The 15,941-nt window shown below is 45.7% G+C and overlaps 1 protein-coding gene across 1 annotated transcript in view; it reads right to left on the reverse strand.

Annotated features, from left to right (window-relative positions):
- The window catches only part of dnah5l (dynein, axonemal, heavy chain 5 like), a 585,621-nt gene that overhangs the window by 313,598 nt on the left and 256,082 nt on the right, over positions 1-15,941 (reverse strand). Inside the window, exon 32 of the mRNA XM_072508719.1 lies at positions 10,854-10,965. Coding sequence (XP_072364820.1) covers positions 10,854-10,965 — 112 coding nt within the window. The remainder of the gene's footprint in view (positions 1-10,853; positions 10,966-15,941) is intronic.

The raw sequence follows: 15,941 nt of genomic DNA on the forward strand, positions 1-15,941 counted from the left end.
TCCACGAGCCAAGCTGAGCCAAGCAGCCATCGAGCAGTGAGGGGAAGAGGCAAGTGGTTGAACCACCCAGGGTTCAGGGGAGCAGACCAACCAGCAACAGCGAGGCGAGGCAAGATGTGGGCATTGGCAGGGATCGAGGTCAGTATGGAGGGAAAGAATGAGTACTCTCTTCTTCTTAGGAAGTCCCTCAGAGTCGAGGATGACTTGCTTCCACACAAAAGAGTCTCAGGTGACTCAGGAGTCCAATGCGAAACCTACAGTCTCTGTCACAAACAGATGGTGGTTGCAGGAGTGGTGGGTGGGGTCCCCATGGGCGGGGTCCCCAGGTTGCCACATGCTCCTTTCACTGTCAACATTTGGCTCTCGGTGATGAGATGCTTTTCCTCCACTTCAGGCGGTCTTGGACCACGGATTCCCAGATGTTGGTGGGAATGCTGTACTTTTTCAAGGTGGCTTTGGGGTTGTCCTTAGGGTGTTTCCTGTGCTCTCCAGGGGCTCGCTTGCTGTGTCAAAACTAGAGCGCTTGTTTTGGAAGTATAGCTCGCCCAGCGGAGCTGGTAAAGTACTGTCAATATTTTGAAGCTGGTTGATGAGTACTCTACTATATACATTTCACAGTAACTTCATTGCAGTGTTAATGTAGTGTTAATGTTAATCTACTTGTGACAATAATAAAGATTATATAGTCTGCGAATATTTGCAGAGATAAAAAATTGCTGTTCTGCCCTACCCTTGCTGTTACCATCTGCCAGGGATGCCAGGCAGTTTAAGGGTGGTGGGGGGGGGGGGGGGGAAAGGAATACAGGGCCCATGTGAATGAAACAGAGCAAATGGCCAGGGTCTGCACACTCCCTCTGACATTTACATGTAGTCGGCCATGGAGAAGCATTCATCAGCACTCTCGGAGACAATGGCGTGGCAAAACTGTAGCTTGGGGTGGAAACACAGCAATACCTAACAGTGGGCCTTACTCTCTGAATATTTCCCTTTCCTCAATGTTATTCTACCTGTTTTTGGACAGTGCAGGAAACTCCAATCCACAGTGCATGAAGCCTGAATACAATTAGGAAAATGGGGGCAGCATTCTCCGAGCCTCCTCGCCGTAATCGCGGTCGGCACGGGGGTGGAAATGGGGCGTCAGACCGGCGATCGGGACCGACACCTTCCCGCGATTCTCCGCGGACCGGAGAATCGTCACAAGTCACATGCGTGCGATTGCCGCGTGCCAGTTGGGGGCCATTGAAAGAGGGCCCCGCGGTGATTATCTGCTGACAACTGGCTGAGTTCCCACCGGCGTGGTTCACTCATGGCTCCACCCGGCGGGAGCTCGGAATAGTGGCTGCAAAACCAGTCCGTGGCCGCCCTGGTGGGGGACGGGGGGAATTGTCACTGGGGGGGCTTCCAGGATGGCCAGGCTTGCGATCGGGGGCCACCGATCGGCGGGTGCACGCGATCTAGGGGGGCCTATATTGTTGGAGGCCAGCTTGCTGTGTAAGTCTGCCATGTTGCGCAGGGCTGCCGCCACAGGCGGCCTCCGTGCGCATGCGTGGACCCGCGGCCAGAAGTGCAGGGCCCCGTATCAGCAGCCGGAGCTGCGTGGACTACTCCGGGGCCCTGCTAGCCCCTTCAAAATTGAGAATCACTCTGGACTTTCTAGAAAAAAGCCCAGAGTGATTCACGCCCATTTTCTCGCGGGCGTGGGGACATAGCCCCATTTTCAGAGAATTCCGCCACTGATAAATGTTTCCTGCACCAATTCGGTGAAATTCAAAGATAACTCTATTAATGGTCTACCATCACAAAATATCAATCATTAGCTTCTGGACTGATCCCAGGCAGTGCTGCCAGCTGAAATTCTTCCTCGTTAACTTCAACTCCAGCAGGTATTGTACTAATTATTTTGTACTGATGATTTTAAAACTATAAACTAATGTTTGAATTTCAGGCTGGAATTTTACTAGCCTTATGGTGATGGGCTGGAAGGCAAGAAAGCATGGGAGTGATACCCCAAATCTTCCCTTCACCATACCATATTGTCTGCTGTGACAAAGTTGGAAGATAGCTGCCAACCCAGAAGCCAACTGAGCCACTTAAGTGGCTAATTAAGGAACACATACCTTTGGGCATGCCGGCTGCCACATGGGAAGATCAGTGATTGCAACCTTATGGCCTCCCACAGGACTATGCAGGTGGATCCTCCATTATGTGCAATCCCTGACCCACCATTCACGGGACTTCTGCCGCTTCCAAAAAATATGAAAACTAGCGAAAACCAGTTATTTGGCTACCCTACAGTGAATGTGAAACAAATAGCTGAGTCAAGGGCTGGATTTTCTTACAGCATCCCATCAAAGATCAGCTGGGGTAGTGAAGGCAAAGATGGCAAAATTGGGCAGGAAGGCCTACTGGCACCCCAAGTTTAATTTTCCTTCCATCCAAACACAGGAAAGCAAGAGTCAGGAGCAGGTGTAGGCCCAATGGCCTGTCAAGCCTGCTACACCTTTCGGTATGGTCAGAGCTGATCCTAGGCTTCAATGTCACTTTCCCATCTGTTTGATTCCCTGAGACCAAAAATCAGTCTATCTCAACGTTAAATAAAATCAATGATGAAACATCCACAGCCTGAGAATTCCAAAAGATTCATAACCCTTTGAGTAAAGAAATCTCTCTCCTAAATAACTTTGCCCAGAAACTGTCTCCTTGTTCTAGATTGCCCAGCCAGCGGAAACAACCTCTCAGAATCTGTCCTGTCAAACCCCATAATGATCTTGAACTTTCAGTGAGATTACCTTTCATTCTTCTAAACTACCGAGATTACAGACCTAGTTTACACAACCTCTCATCATAGCAGAAATCTATCTTTGCAGGGACCAATCTAATGAACATTTGCTGTACTGTCTGCAATGTAAGTAGTGTTAATGTAAACATACTTGTGACAATAAAGATTATTATTACCAAAATTGCACAGAGTATTCCAGGTGTGGTTTCAACAAAGCCCTGTAGAATTTTAGCATGACATCTTTATTCTTGTATTCTAATGCCCTTCCAATAAAAGGCAACATGCCATTTGGTTTCTTAATTGCTTGCTGTACCTGCTTGTTCAAGTTTTGCATTCATTATATGAGTACACCCAAGTCCCTTTCAATATCAACATTTACAATTTTCAAGCCTTTTAAAAAAATCCATTTTTCTATGTTTATGGCCACAATGAATAACCTCACACTTCCTCACATTTTACACTCAACTAACTTTTCTCTTTCCTTTTGCAGCCTCTTTGTGTCCTCCTCACAACTTGCATTCACACCTAAAATTGGACATCTGCAAACTTAGATACATTAATCTCGGTCTATTTATCTAAATAATTAAAATAGATTGTATATAGCTGAGACCTCAACAACGATCTGTGCATTAGTCACAGCCTACCAACTCAAAAATGTTTCATTTAGCCCTACACTATGCTTCTTGTCTGTTAACTAGTCCTTGAGCATTTCCACCACTTAAAGACAGTTTGTATGTCTTAAAGGGAGTAAATTCTGGCTTCAGACAGGAGGAAACACTCCTGAGGGAGAAAGTGGCTGCAAGTGCAGATCAGGAATGCAGGCTCTCTGGGGCAGCATGGTGATGTAGTGGTTAGCACTGCTGCCTCATGGCGCGAGGACCCGGTTCGATCCCGGCCTCAGGACACTGTCCATGAGGAGTTTGCACATTCTCCCCATGTCTGCGTGAGTCTCACCCCCACAACCCAAAAAGATGTGCAGCATATGTAGATTGGTTATGCTAAATTGCCCCTTAATTGGGAAAAAGAAAGAATTGGGTACTCTAAATTAAAAAAACAAAAATGAATGTAGGCTCTCTGATGCTGCTTTAGAAGCTCTAGTCTGGGCAGTGGACAGGAGGAGGGAGATCCTAGTGGAAACCTCCCAGGAAATATCACAACATGTGCACACCAATTACTAGTGGTATGGGATTCCCAAATGTGGGGCAGGCATTCTGCTGCAGGAACCCGGTTTTCCCCAAATACTGTGGAAGCACAACTCCACCAGCATGTGCTTTTGATAAACACGTTCCTGAAAGGAAGTCAACCTGATTGATAGGCTTGGCTCCCTGCCAAATGGCAAACACTCCAGAAGAGGCGACAGTGAGGGAGAAATAAGTTTCCCCCTGCTCAGGAGTAGAAAACATAAAGGGTCAGAGAGATCACTCAGGAGTTGTGGAGTGGGAAACAGGTTTGCGTGCAGGGGTTGGAAGGAAACACTTCTATGCTTCTTCGTCCACAAGCAATGCTGGAAAAGCACTTCAGTGTTCCATGCAGCAGTCCTTACCTCCTTTCAGCTGCTGGGTTTCCCACCTCCAGGCCAAGGACACCCAGCTGGCCAGCTCAAAGCCAGAATAGAGATAAAACTGGAAACACACAATCTCCTTAAATTATTACATGATCAACAAATCTTCAGGGAATTGGTTCACCTATCCCCCACCATATTCAAATGGGAATTTGGCAGTTAAGGCAGGTTGGGTATGAGTTGGTGATTTTTTACATTTTAAAATCCCACCCGACCCACACCCAGCTGGCTTTGGGGGTTGAAATTCCTCTCTCAGAAAATAAGATCTTAGGGTCCAATATATGTGTGATTTGAGACAAGACATGTTAAGTATTGCATACTTGGTAATTAAAAAGTGATTTTGGATTTAATAATAATCTTTATTAGTGTGACAAGTAGGCTTACATTAACAATGCAATGAAGTTGCTGTGAAAACCCCTAGTCGCCACATTCCGGCGCCTGTTCGTGTACACGGAGGGAGAATTCAGAATGTCCATTCACCTAACAAGCACATCTTTCGGGCCTTGTGGGAGGAAACTGGATCACCAGCGGAAACCCAGCAGACACGGGAGAACATGCAGACTCCGCACAGACAGTGACCCAAGCCAGGAATCGAACCTGGGACCCTGGCGCTGTGAAGCAACAGTGCTAACCACTGTGCTATTTATGGTTCCCAAGAGTCTGAACCATGGGGTCTTCCTCATGTCCTTTCTGATTAATTGATAAGAGACAAATTAATAGAATTTGGTTGTCCTGATTAACAAATTATAATTATGTTGTGAGATTTCCCTAATGATAGAAAGCACACAAGATGAATTTTGATTTTTCTTTTGGTCTATTCCTGCATTCCAAATGGATAAGATAACAAGACCAGGAGTTTATTCCCAGGACATGGCTGCAATGTTGAAAAAGTCTCACATCATCAGCAAAGAAGTCAAGGTAAAAATCTAAGCTCCATCTCAGTTACTCCCCTCACATCTCCACCATCTGCAGCACCACTGCTCACAACACTCCCCTTCACCACTTTGCTTTACTACATCTACAAACACTGGACCATATGCCAAATCTTTCTGCCTCTATTCACACACTCTGCTACTCCTACTCTCCTACATTATTTCAATCGTCAAATCCCCACAACATACATCACAGACATCCGGGATGCTCCCTTCCGGGGACACACCGGCAGGAAAACAGGCACCAATGACTCCGGCGTCAATGGACCCCCAAGGTGAGGAATTCTTGCTTGTCTCGGGGATAGATGGACACCGGAGGGGTTGGCGCCACTCCAGCCAGCGGCGAAGGGACTGCACGAGTTTGCGCATGCGCGGGACGGCAGTCGTGATCTCGCGCATGCGTGGAACTATCGGCATGATTCCGCGCATGCGCAGACCGGCCTTCGTATTTTGCTGTATGCGCGGGGGGTTCTCTTCTCCATGCCGGCCATGGCGGAGCCCTACAGGGGCCGGTGCGGAAGGAAGAACAGGCCCGCCCGCAGATTGGTGGGCCCCGATCGTGGGCCAGGCCACCATGGCCCTCCCCACCCCCCCAACCCCATGGTCGGATCCCCCCCGAGGACCACCCACACCGACTTACCTACCAGGTCCCGTCATGTGGGACCATACGTAACTCACGCCGGCGGGACTGGCCAAATATAGAAGGCCGATCGGCCCATCGGGGCCAGGAGAATCGCTGGGGGGGGGGGGGGGGGCGTTACCAACGGCCCCCGACAGGCGTGGCGGGAATCCCGCCCCATCCCCCTGAAAAATGGCGCCGGAGAATACGGCAGCCGGCGACGGGGCAGGATTCACGCCACCCCCCGGGGATTCTCCAACCCGGCGTGGGTCGGAGAATCCCGCCCCATGTGCACGATTCAACAATGACGGGCACAATCTCAGATCAGTTTTCCAGCATATTACTCCTTCTTCCTTGAAGTTCGAGAAAGGAGTTTATAGCAATGCTCTCAATGAATAAAAGTTGACATACCAAATAAAAAACTTCAGACTTGCTTGCACTCTGTTGCCAGTTTCGCTGAGTCCATCACTGCCAAATATTTCTCTTAATTTCTTTCATATGTCCAAAGGTCCCTTCCCATCTCTCTATTGTCAAACCATGTTTCCTTTCCATTACAACATTTACCCTCAGTTGTCAGAAAACACATTTACTTTAATAACGACAACTTCATGACACAATGTTCCAGCCAGCTTACCTGTACAAGCTGCTTGACGACTATTTTGAGTGAGATGGAGGCTGGGGCAATTCCAGTACAAGAAAAAGACTACTGGAAGCAAATCCCTCTGGGACAGCTGTTTTCCTGCAATGAGAGGCATTTTGGCTCGCTAAGTCTAGTCTAAGGAAATGAAGGTTGGGGCTATGTCCAAGAGGATCTGAAAGGAGTGGGCTCCTTGTCATGCTGGAGAGACAGTGACATATTTAACTGTTCTTTCCTGTCCACAGACACAAGGCACAGCCTCAGGGATACCACTGTTTATTGGTATTAGAGTTATTCCTTCTAGGTCTTAGAAGCCCTGTGGAAGTGCAATGCTCAGGTTGACCCTAAAGGCATCTGCTGAAGCAGCAGTCGCTGCTGCTCCAGAAGCCACTAATATCCTTACTACCTCTTGCTGGCACCTTGTTCCTGCACAAATCTTCTGTTCCACAACTGGTTGGCCAGTAGATGGGGAGTGCAGTTGTGGGAAGTGGGGCGGGGCACTGTGGGGTGCGGAGGGGGGTGGGGTGGAGAGAGTATCCAGGGGATGGAATAGTAGTCAGGATTGCCCCATGGGAGGGTTGCAAGGTCCAGAGGGTGTTCAGATGTGGCGATGTACTTGAGGGGAGGAAATAGTTGGGAAGTCGGGGGGGCCCGTAGGAGGTCGAATGGGTCAGGGAATACTCTGGGTAGAGGGGTCGGGAGGGCTAGTGGAGATGTGGTGGGTGGAAAGGGTGTACGGTACTGCGTAGGAGGACACTCATTGTTGGGGTGGGGGGGGGGGGGGGGGTGAGGGCAGCGCCAGTGCTATAGTTATCCAGAAGCCAGAAGTGGTTTAAACTCTTTTAACATTTTGTGGGTAACTATTACTGTAAGACAGTCAGGACAATCCAAAGTTTGTGTTTTAAATCACATTATCGGATGGTTCCCAATCAGGGCAATTGCCCATTTGAAGTTTGAACTTCCCAGCCAATTGCCATGCAATCTTCACCTGGGTTCCTCAGCACATCTTTGAGTTCCCCAGAGTTCAGATGTTACGGGGTAAATGTTTCCTGCAAGTTTTTTTAAAAGTTCCAATTAAAGGGCAATTTAGCGTGGCCAATCCACCTACCCCGCACATCTCTGGGTTGTGGGGGGTGAGACCGACGCAGACAGGGGAGAATGTGCAAACTCCTCATGGACAGTGAACCGGGACCGCATAGGAGACTGTTAAATATGTTAAGAGCCCATGGTGTTAAGGGTAAGATCCTGGCATGGATAGAGGGTTGGCTGACTGGCAGAAGGCAGAGAGTGGGGGAAAGGGTGCAGCCGGTGACTAGTGGTGTGCCTCAGAGGTCTGTGCTGGGACCACAACTTTTCACAATATACATTAATGATCTGAAAGAAAGAACTGAAGGCACTGTTGCTAAATTTGTAGATGATACAAAGATCTGTAGAAGGACAGGTAGTATTGAGGAAGCAGGGGGGGCTGCAGAAGGACTTGGACATACTAGGAGAATGGGCAAAGAAGTGGCAGATGGAATAAAATGTGGAAAAGTGTGAGGTTCTGCACTTTGGAAGGAGGAATGTAGGCATAGACTATTTTTTAAATGGGGAAAGACTTAGGAAATCAGAAGCACAAAGGGACTTGGGAGTTCTTGTTCACGATTCTCTTAAGGTTAACGTGCAGGTTGAGTCGGCAGTTAGGAAGGCAAATGCAATGTTAGCATTCATGTCAAGAGGGCTAGAATACAAGAGCAGGGAGGTACTTCTGAGGCTGTATAAGGCTCTGGCCAGACCCCATTTGGAGCATTGTGAGCAGTTTTGGGTCCCATACCTAAGGAAGGATGTGCTGGTCTTGGAAAGGGTCCAGAGGGGTTCACAAGAATTATCCCTGGAATGAAGAGCTTGTCGTATGAGAAATTGTTGAGGACTCCGAGTCTGTATTCGTTGGAGTTTAGAAGGTTGAGGGGGGATCTTATTGAAACTTACAGGATACTGCGAGGCCTGGATAGAGTGGATGTGGAGGGAATGTTTCCACTTGTTGGAAAAACTAGAACCAGAGGACACCATCTCAGACTAAAGGGACGATCCTTTAAAATAGAGATGAGGAGGAATTTCTTCAGCCAGAGAGTGGTGAATCTGTGGAACTCTTTGCCACAGAAGGCTGTGGAGGCCAAATCACTGAGTGTCTTTAAAACAGAGATAGATAGGTTCTTGATTAATAAGGGGATCAAGGGTTATGGGGTTCAGGCAGAAGAATGGGGATGAGGAAAATATCAGCCATGATTGAATGGCGGAGCAGACTTGATGGGCCGACTGACCTACTTCTGCTCCTATGTATTATGGTCTTATGGGGCTGGGATCGAACCTGGGTCCTCAGCGCCATGAGGCAGCAATGCTAACAACTGCGCCACCATGCCGCCCTGCAACATGAAGTTCTCCCACTTGTCCTTAACTATGTTTATGAAAACCATGTCCACCACCCCGAATGTCTCCATGAGATTAATGGTCAGTAATCATTGAACTTTTGAAGATTCAAGCACATAAACACAATTAGCTGATGGTAATTAATTCCTCTCCCCACCCCACCCCTCACCCCACCGCCCCATCTCAGATTCAGAGAGCATTGTTGGGTAATCACACAATTTACTCTTGCTTTCAGCCATTCTTCACAGAAGTAACTCAGATTAAACACATCTGTCTGAAAATAAGTTCTGAGTTTCCAATCTGCACCTTTCGGCAATTATTCTTGGCTACTATGTTAGCTCTTTCCAAATCCAGTTGGTGAAGTAGAAAACTAGATGCCAGTCTTTTACTTAATACTATATTTATTTACAGAATGCAACATTACACATGTCTACCTCTTCCCTAACCAACACACAGTATCTGAGAAGTCTCTCCTTATATGTGCTCAAAATACTTGAACACCTTAACTTTAGCAATGCAATTAACATGCCATTAACAATATACATCCTCACACCCCATGCCCTATATACCTCCTCACTCCATGCCCCCTCCATACGTCTCATGCACCCATGGACCTTTCATGCCCCATACCGCGCCCATATGCATGATGCTGCCAGGGCACCCAAATACCCCATCACACTCCTTACACCCATTTCCTGCTCATCCCCACGTATCATCCCTCACCCTTATGCCCACTCACCTGTTATCCAATCGTTACATGACTCATTAAACCTTAAAAAAATTGGGAAGTCATTGAGATGCCCTTAAAACTGTGAAAATAAACAAGAATCATTCAAAAGCTATTCCAAAGAACAATATCCTCTTTGGAGCTCATAAAACTGTCAATATAAATAAACTAGCTGTGTCAAGAGCTCTTGCTGAGCTGAATTAATTAATAGGTTTGGAGCTCAGCTACGCATTTATAATGAGAATATATTGAATTACTGTATCAATAAATCCTGCTGAGTTGAGTGCATTTGGACATCAGCCAAGCATTCATAGTGTGATTTCATTGTACAACTGTGTCAACAAAACATTCATAGCTGAATATATTAAAGCCTTTGAAATCATTTAAAGATCTCAGCCATTTGTTCAAGCTTTGAAGCAGTCAAACAGGTGTTTGACTGCTAATCGATGAACAGATTAAAGTAAAAAGGCCAATTAACATAGCAAAATCGAAATCTCAATATTGTTGAAGCAGAAGAGGACTTTATCTAAAGCATAATGTACCTTAATGCATCTGAAGACTTTTCCACTTTCACAATCCTGTTCAATTTAATGATCACTTACCATGTAAAAACAAGAATCTATCATCAATTACTGCATCAGAAACTTATTTAATTTATCATACAGCATTTAATTATGGTGTGCGAAATTGGCAACAACTTTTGAACTTACCTGTCAAAAGATTCCCAACTTCTGAACAGGCATCCCCCATGGTTCACAACGCCCAAGGCTGAGGTGAGACATGTCAACTTCAGAAGTTGGTCCAACTCTAGCAAAATAGCGGAAGGTCTGAAATGCCCACCTTCACAATGCAGCCCACAATGTTCGGAAGCAACATCATGTCAAAGGACTTTGAATGTGACAGTTGGATTCTTGCTGAATTTAATTGAACAGTTTCTTTATATTCTTTTAAAATCAAGTATTACCATTTATCATAGAATCATAGAATCCCTACAGTGCAGAAGGAGGCCATTCGGCCCATCGAGTCTGCAACAACCCTCCAAAGAGCACTCTACCTAGGTCCACTCGTCCGCCCACCTCCCCAATTTCCGTAACCTCACCTGCAAATCCTTGGACACTAAAGGGCAGTTTAGCATTGGCAATCCACCTAACTTACACATCTTTGGACTGTGGGAGGAAACCCGAGCACTCACTTTGTTTGCCATCATTTCAAGCAATGGACAAGTTTCGCTGAAATCATCAATTGTCTTTTTCAAGTCATTGAAAGCTTGCCAGTCCTTCAAGGCTTTGGGTAATTTGCGTATTCTGTAAACAAAAATGGAAGAAATGTAAATAACTATTGAACAGAATATTATAGGTGGATGAAGAAAGAACTGTTGTCTAAAATGTCAAAATATTCTTCGAAATTATAAAATGTTATTTGTTTTGATTACTTCACAAATTACAGCAATTAATTTATTATTCATTTTTCAGTCTTTTTGAAAGGCAAAATATAAAACAGTAACATGAACACTAAAAGTTAAGCAATAAGAGAAAACATTTTGAACGATCATTTCTGTTCTTTACAACAGGCCAATTACTTCTTAAAAATTAATTTAAAGAGTACCCAATTCATTTTTTCCAATTAAGGGCAATTTAGGGTGGCCAATCCACCTGGCCTGCACATCTTTGGGTTGTGGGAGCAAACACGGGGTGAATGTGCCGGGATCGAACCTGGAACCTCGGCGCCGTGATGCAGCCATGCTACCCACTGCGCCACCGTGCTGCCCTCAACAGGCCAATTACATTTGAACCACTATAAGACCGTAACTGCATGGACAGAATTTTACAATCCTCCACCCAAGGCCTCACCCAACACATGTAAAATTGCTGACAGCTTGGGCATGGGTGGCAAGGTGGTGGAAAGGCCACCCGGAGAACTTTACACCCGCAAACCTGCCGGCGAAGTATTGTAAAATTCTGCCCAATGTGTTTCTGAATTCAAGTATTTTCTGTCAAGTAGAAAAGAAAGTAGTTCCAAGAATGCACCTTGAGGACAGCAGTTGATAAAGTATTTAGCCCTGGGCTTTATTAATAAGAGCATAGAGAATAAGTGCATGGAGGTTACACTGAACTTATACAAGGCAGTAGTTAGACCTCAGCTGAAATATTGTGTTCAGTGCTAGATCCCACACTATAGGAAGGATGTGAACGTATTGGAGAGTAGGTCGAAGAGGTTTACAGGATTGGTTCTAGGGATGCCAAACTTCAGTTATGAGGATAGATTGGAGCGGTTGGCACTGTTCTCCTTGGAGAGAAGAATGCCAAGAAGAGATTTGCTAGAGCTTTTCAAATAAAGCAGCTGGGCATAGTAGACGGAGAGAAACTGTTCCTGTTTGTAAAAGTATCACGAACAACAGGGCACAGATTGAAAATGATTTGCAAAAGACGCAAGTGCGATGCGAGAAATATCTTTATCATACAGCAAGTTCTTCAGGTACGGAATGCACTGCCTGAAAATGTAGTCGAGGCAGGTTCAATCGAGGCATTCAGGAGAACATTAGATGATTATTTGAGTAGAAACCATGTGCAGGGTTACGGGGAAAAGGCAGGGAAATGGCACTAAGCCATGAGTGAGTTTTCCCAGTGAGCCAGAGAAGACACAGCCAGAGTGAGACAGAACCAAGAGTGAGTTTGGGAATTTGAATCTAGGTGGGAATTGAATCAAATCAGTAAGGCAGCTCCTTTTACATTTCAGGAGTTTAAATTAATTTAAATTAAGCTAGAACTGTGCAGTGTAGGTTAACAAGTGCTGCCCCACACACTCACATAACTGGTTGGCAGTTAAGTGCCAGTCACTTAAATCTACCTTGATCTAAAAGCAGGTGAGGGAGGGGAGTCAATTCAGGACAGTTTAAAAAGAGCAACTTGTAAACTCACTCCAGTGAGTTCTCCCAGTGAGCCAGAGAAGACACAGCCAGAGTGACACAGAACCAAGAGTGAGTTTGGGAATTTGAATCTAGGTGGGAATTGAATCAAATCAGTAAGACAGCTCCTTTTTAATTTCAGGAGTTTAAATTAATTTAAATTAAGCTAGAATTGTGCAGTGTAGGTTAACAAGGGCTGCCCCAACACTCACATAACTGGTTGGCAGTTAAGTGTCAGTCACTTAAATCTACCTTGATCTAAAAGCAGGTGGCGGAGGGGGGTCAATTCAGGACAATTTAAAAAGAGCAACTTGTAAACTCACTCCCAGTGAGTTCCCCCAGTGAGCAAGAGAAGACACAGCTAGAGTGAAACAGAACCAAGAGTGAGTTTGGGAATTTGAATCTAGGTGGGAATTCAAAGCTGGGTGGGGAGGAAGTACTTTTTATCCCTGGTAAGTGACTGGTAAGTAGTGTTTCTGTTTTTCTGTTTCTTTTCATTGGTATATATATATTTTTTTCTTTGTTGTTTATTTATTTATTTAATTTTGGGGGGGAGAAATTGTAATTGTTGAAGTTAACCGAAGGTTTAAGACATGGCAGGGGATCTCAGACCCGTGTCATGCTCCTCGTGTGCGATGTGGGAGCTCAGGGACACGACCACTGTCCCTGGCTCCTTCACGTGCAAGAAGTATGTCCAGTTGCAGCTCCTGTTAGACCGCTTGACAGCTCTGGAGCTGCGGATGGACTCACTTTTGAGCCACCGCGATGCTGAGGACGTCGTGGATAGCACGTTTAGCGAATTGATCACACCGCAGGTGAAAGGTACTGAGGGAGATAGAAAATGGGTGACCAAAAGACAGAGGAAGAGTAGAAAGGCAGTGCAGGTGTCCTCTGCGGTCATCTCCCTGCAAAACAGATATACCGCTTTGGATACTGTTGAGGGAGATGGCTCACCAGGGGAAGGCAGCAGCAGCCAGGTTCATGGCACCATGGCTGGCTCTGCTGCTCAGCTGGGCAGGAAGAAGAATGGCAGGGCTATAGTGATAGGGGGCTCAATTATAAGGGGAATAGACAGGCGGTTCTGCGGACGCAATCGAGACTCCACGATGGTATGTTGCCTCCCTGGTGCAAGGGTCAAGGATGACTTGGAGCGGCTGCAGGACATTCTGGGGGGGGGGGGGGTGAACAGCCAGCTGTCATGGTGCACATAGGCACCAACGATATAGGTAAAAAACGGGACGATGTCCTACAAGCTGAATTTAGGGAGTTAGGAGTTAAACTAAAAAGTAGGACCTCAAAGGTAGTAATCTCAGAATTGCTACCAGTGCCACGAGCTAGACAGAGTAGGAATGTCATGATAGAGAGGGTGAATGCGTGGCTCGAGAGATCGTGCAAGAGGGAGGGATTCAAATTCCTGGGACATTGGAACCGGTTCTGGGGGAGGTGGGACCAGTACAAACCGGACGGTCTGCACCTGGGCAGGACTGGAACCGATGTCCGATGGGGGGTGTTTGCTAGAGCTGTTGGGGAGAGTTTAAACTAATGTGGCAGGGGGATGGGAACCGATGTAGGAAGTTGGAAGGTAGTAAAACAGGGACAGAAACAAAAGGCAGTAAGGGGGAAAGTGTAAGGCAGAGAAGCCATAGTCAAAAATCAAAAAGGGCAACAGTACAAGGTACAGTGACTGACGGAAGCTCAGTGAATAGGACCAGGAATACTAAAAGGACTAAAACAGGAAGTGAAAACATTAACAGGAAGTGAAAACATTAATGGTAAGCGACGCGGCAGGTTGTTACATGAAGATATGGGTTCAATGACAAAGAAAATTAGGAGAAAGGTTAAGGGGAAATATAACTTAGGAGAGGTTACTGATCGAGGTGTTAAGATTCAGAACAGAGGTAAAAAAGCCAAGATAAGTGTACTATACCTGAATGCTCATAGTATTCGGAATAAGGTAAATGAGTTGATGGCGCAAATCATCGTGAATGATTATGATTTAGTGGCCATTACTGAAACATGGTTAAAGGATGGTCACGACTGGGAGTTAAATATCCGAGGGTATCAAACTGTTCAGAAGGACAGAGTGGATGGTAAGGGAGGTGGTGTAGCTCTGTTATTTAAGGATGACATCCGGGCAACAGTAAGGGATGACATCGGTGCTATGGAGGATAAGGTTGAATCCATTTGGGTGGAAATCAGGAATAGTAAGGCGAAAAAGTCACTGATAGGAGTAGTCTATAGGCCACCAAATAGTAACATTATGGTGGGGCAGGCAATAAACAAAGAAATAACTGATGCATGTAGAAATGATACAGCAGTTATCATGGAGGATTTTAATCTACATGTCGATTGGTTTAACCAGGTCGGTCAAGGCAGCCTTGAGGAGGAGTTTATAGAATGTATCCGCGATAGTTTCCTAGAACAGTATGTAATGGAACCTACGAGGGAACAAGCGGTCCTAGATCTGGTCCTGTGTATTGAGATAGGATTGATTCAGGATCTCATAGTTAGGGATCCTCTCGGAAGGAGCGATCACAATATGGTGGAATTTAAAATACAGATGGAGGGTGAGAAGGTAAAATCAAGCACTAGTGTTTTGTGCTTAAACAAAGGAGATTACAATGGGATGAGATAAGAACTAGCTAAGGTAGACTGGGAGCAAACACTTTATGGTGAAACAGTTGAAGAATAGTGGAGAACCTTCCAAGTTATTTTTCACAGTGCTCAGCAAAGGTTTACAATAACAAAAAGGAAGGATGGTAAAAAGAGGGAAAATCGGCCGTGGATACCTAAGGAAATAAGGGAGAGTATCAAATTGAAGGAAAAAACATACATTGTAGCAAAGATCAGTGGGAGACTAGAGGACTGGGAAATCTTTAGGGGGCAACAGAAAGCTACTAAAAAAGCTATAAAGAAGAGTAAGATAGATTATGAGAGTAAACTTGCTCAGAATATAAAAACAGATAGTAAAAGTTTCTACAAATATATAAAACAAAAAAGAGTGGCTAAGGTAAACATTGGTCCTTTAGAGGATGAGAAGGGAGATTTAATAATGGGAGATGAGGAAATGGCTGAGGAACTGAACAGGTTTTTTGGGTCGGTCTTCACAGTGGAAGACACAAATAACATGCTAGTGACTGATGGAAATGAGGCTATGACAGGTGAAGACCTTGAGAGGATTGTTATCACCAAGGAGGTAGTGATGGGCAAGCTAATGGGGCTAAAGGTAGACAAGTCTCCTGGACCTGATGGAATGCATCCCAGGGTGCTAAAAGAGGGAAATTGCAAATGCACTAGTGATAATTTACCAAAATTCACTAGACTCTGGGGTGGTCCCGGCGGATTGGAAATTAGCAAACGTGACACCACTGTTTA

The sequence above is a fragment of the Scyliorhinus torazame genome, chromosome 6 (assembly GCF_047496885.1).
Source record: "Scyliorhinus torazame isolate Kashiwa2021f chromosome 6, sScyTor2.1, whole genome shotgun sequence".
Classification (NCBI taxonomy): domain Eukaryota; kingdom Metazoa; phylum Chordata; class Chondrichthyes; order Carcharhiniformes; family Scyliorhinidae; genus Scyliorhinus; species Scyliorhinus torazame.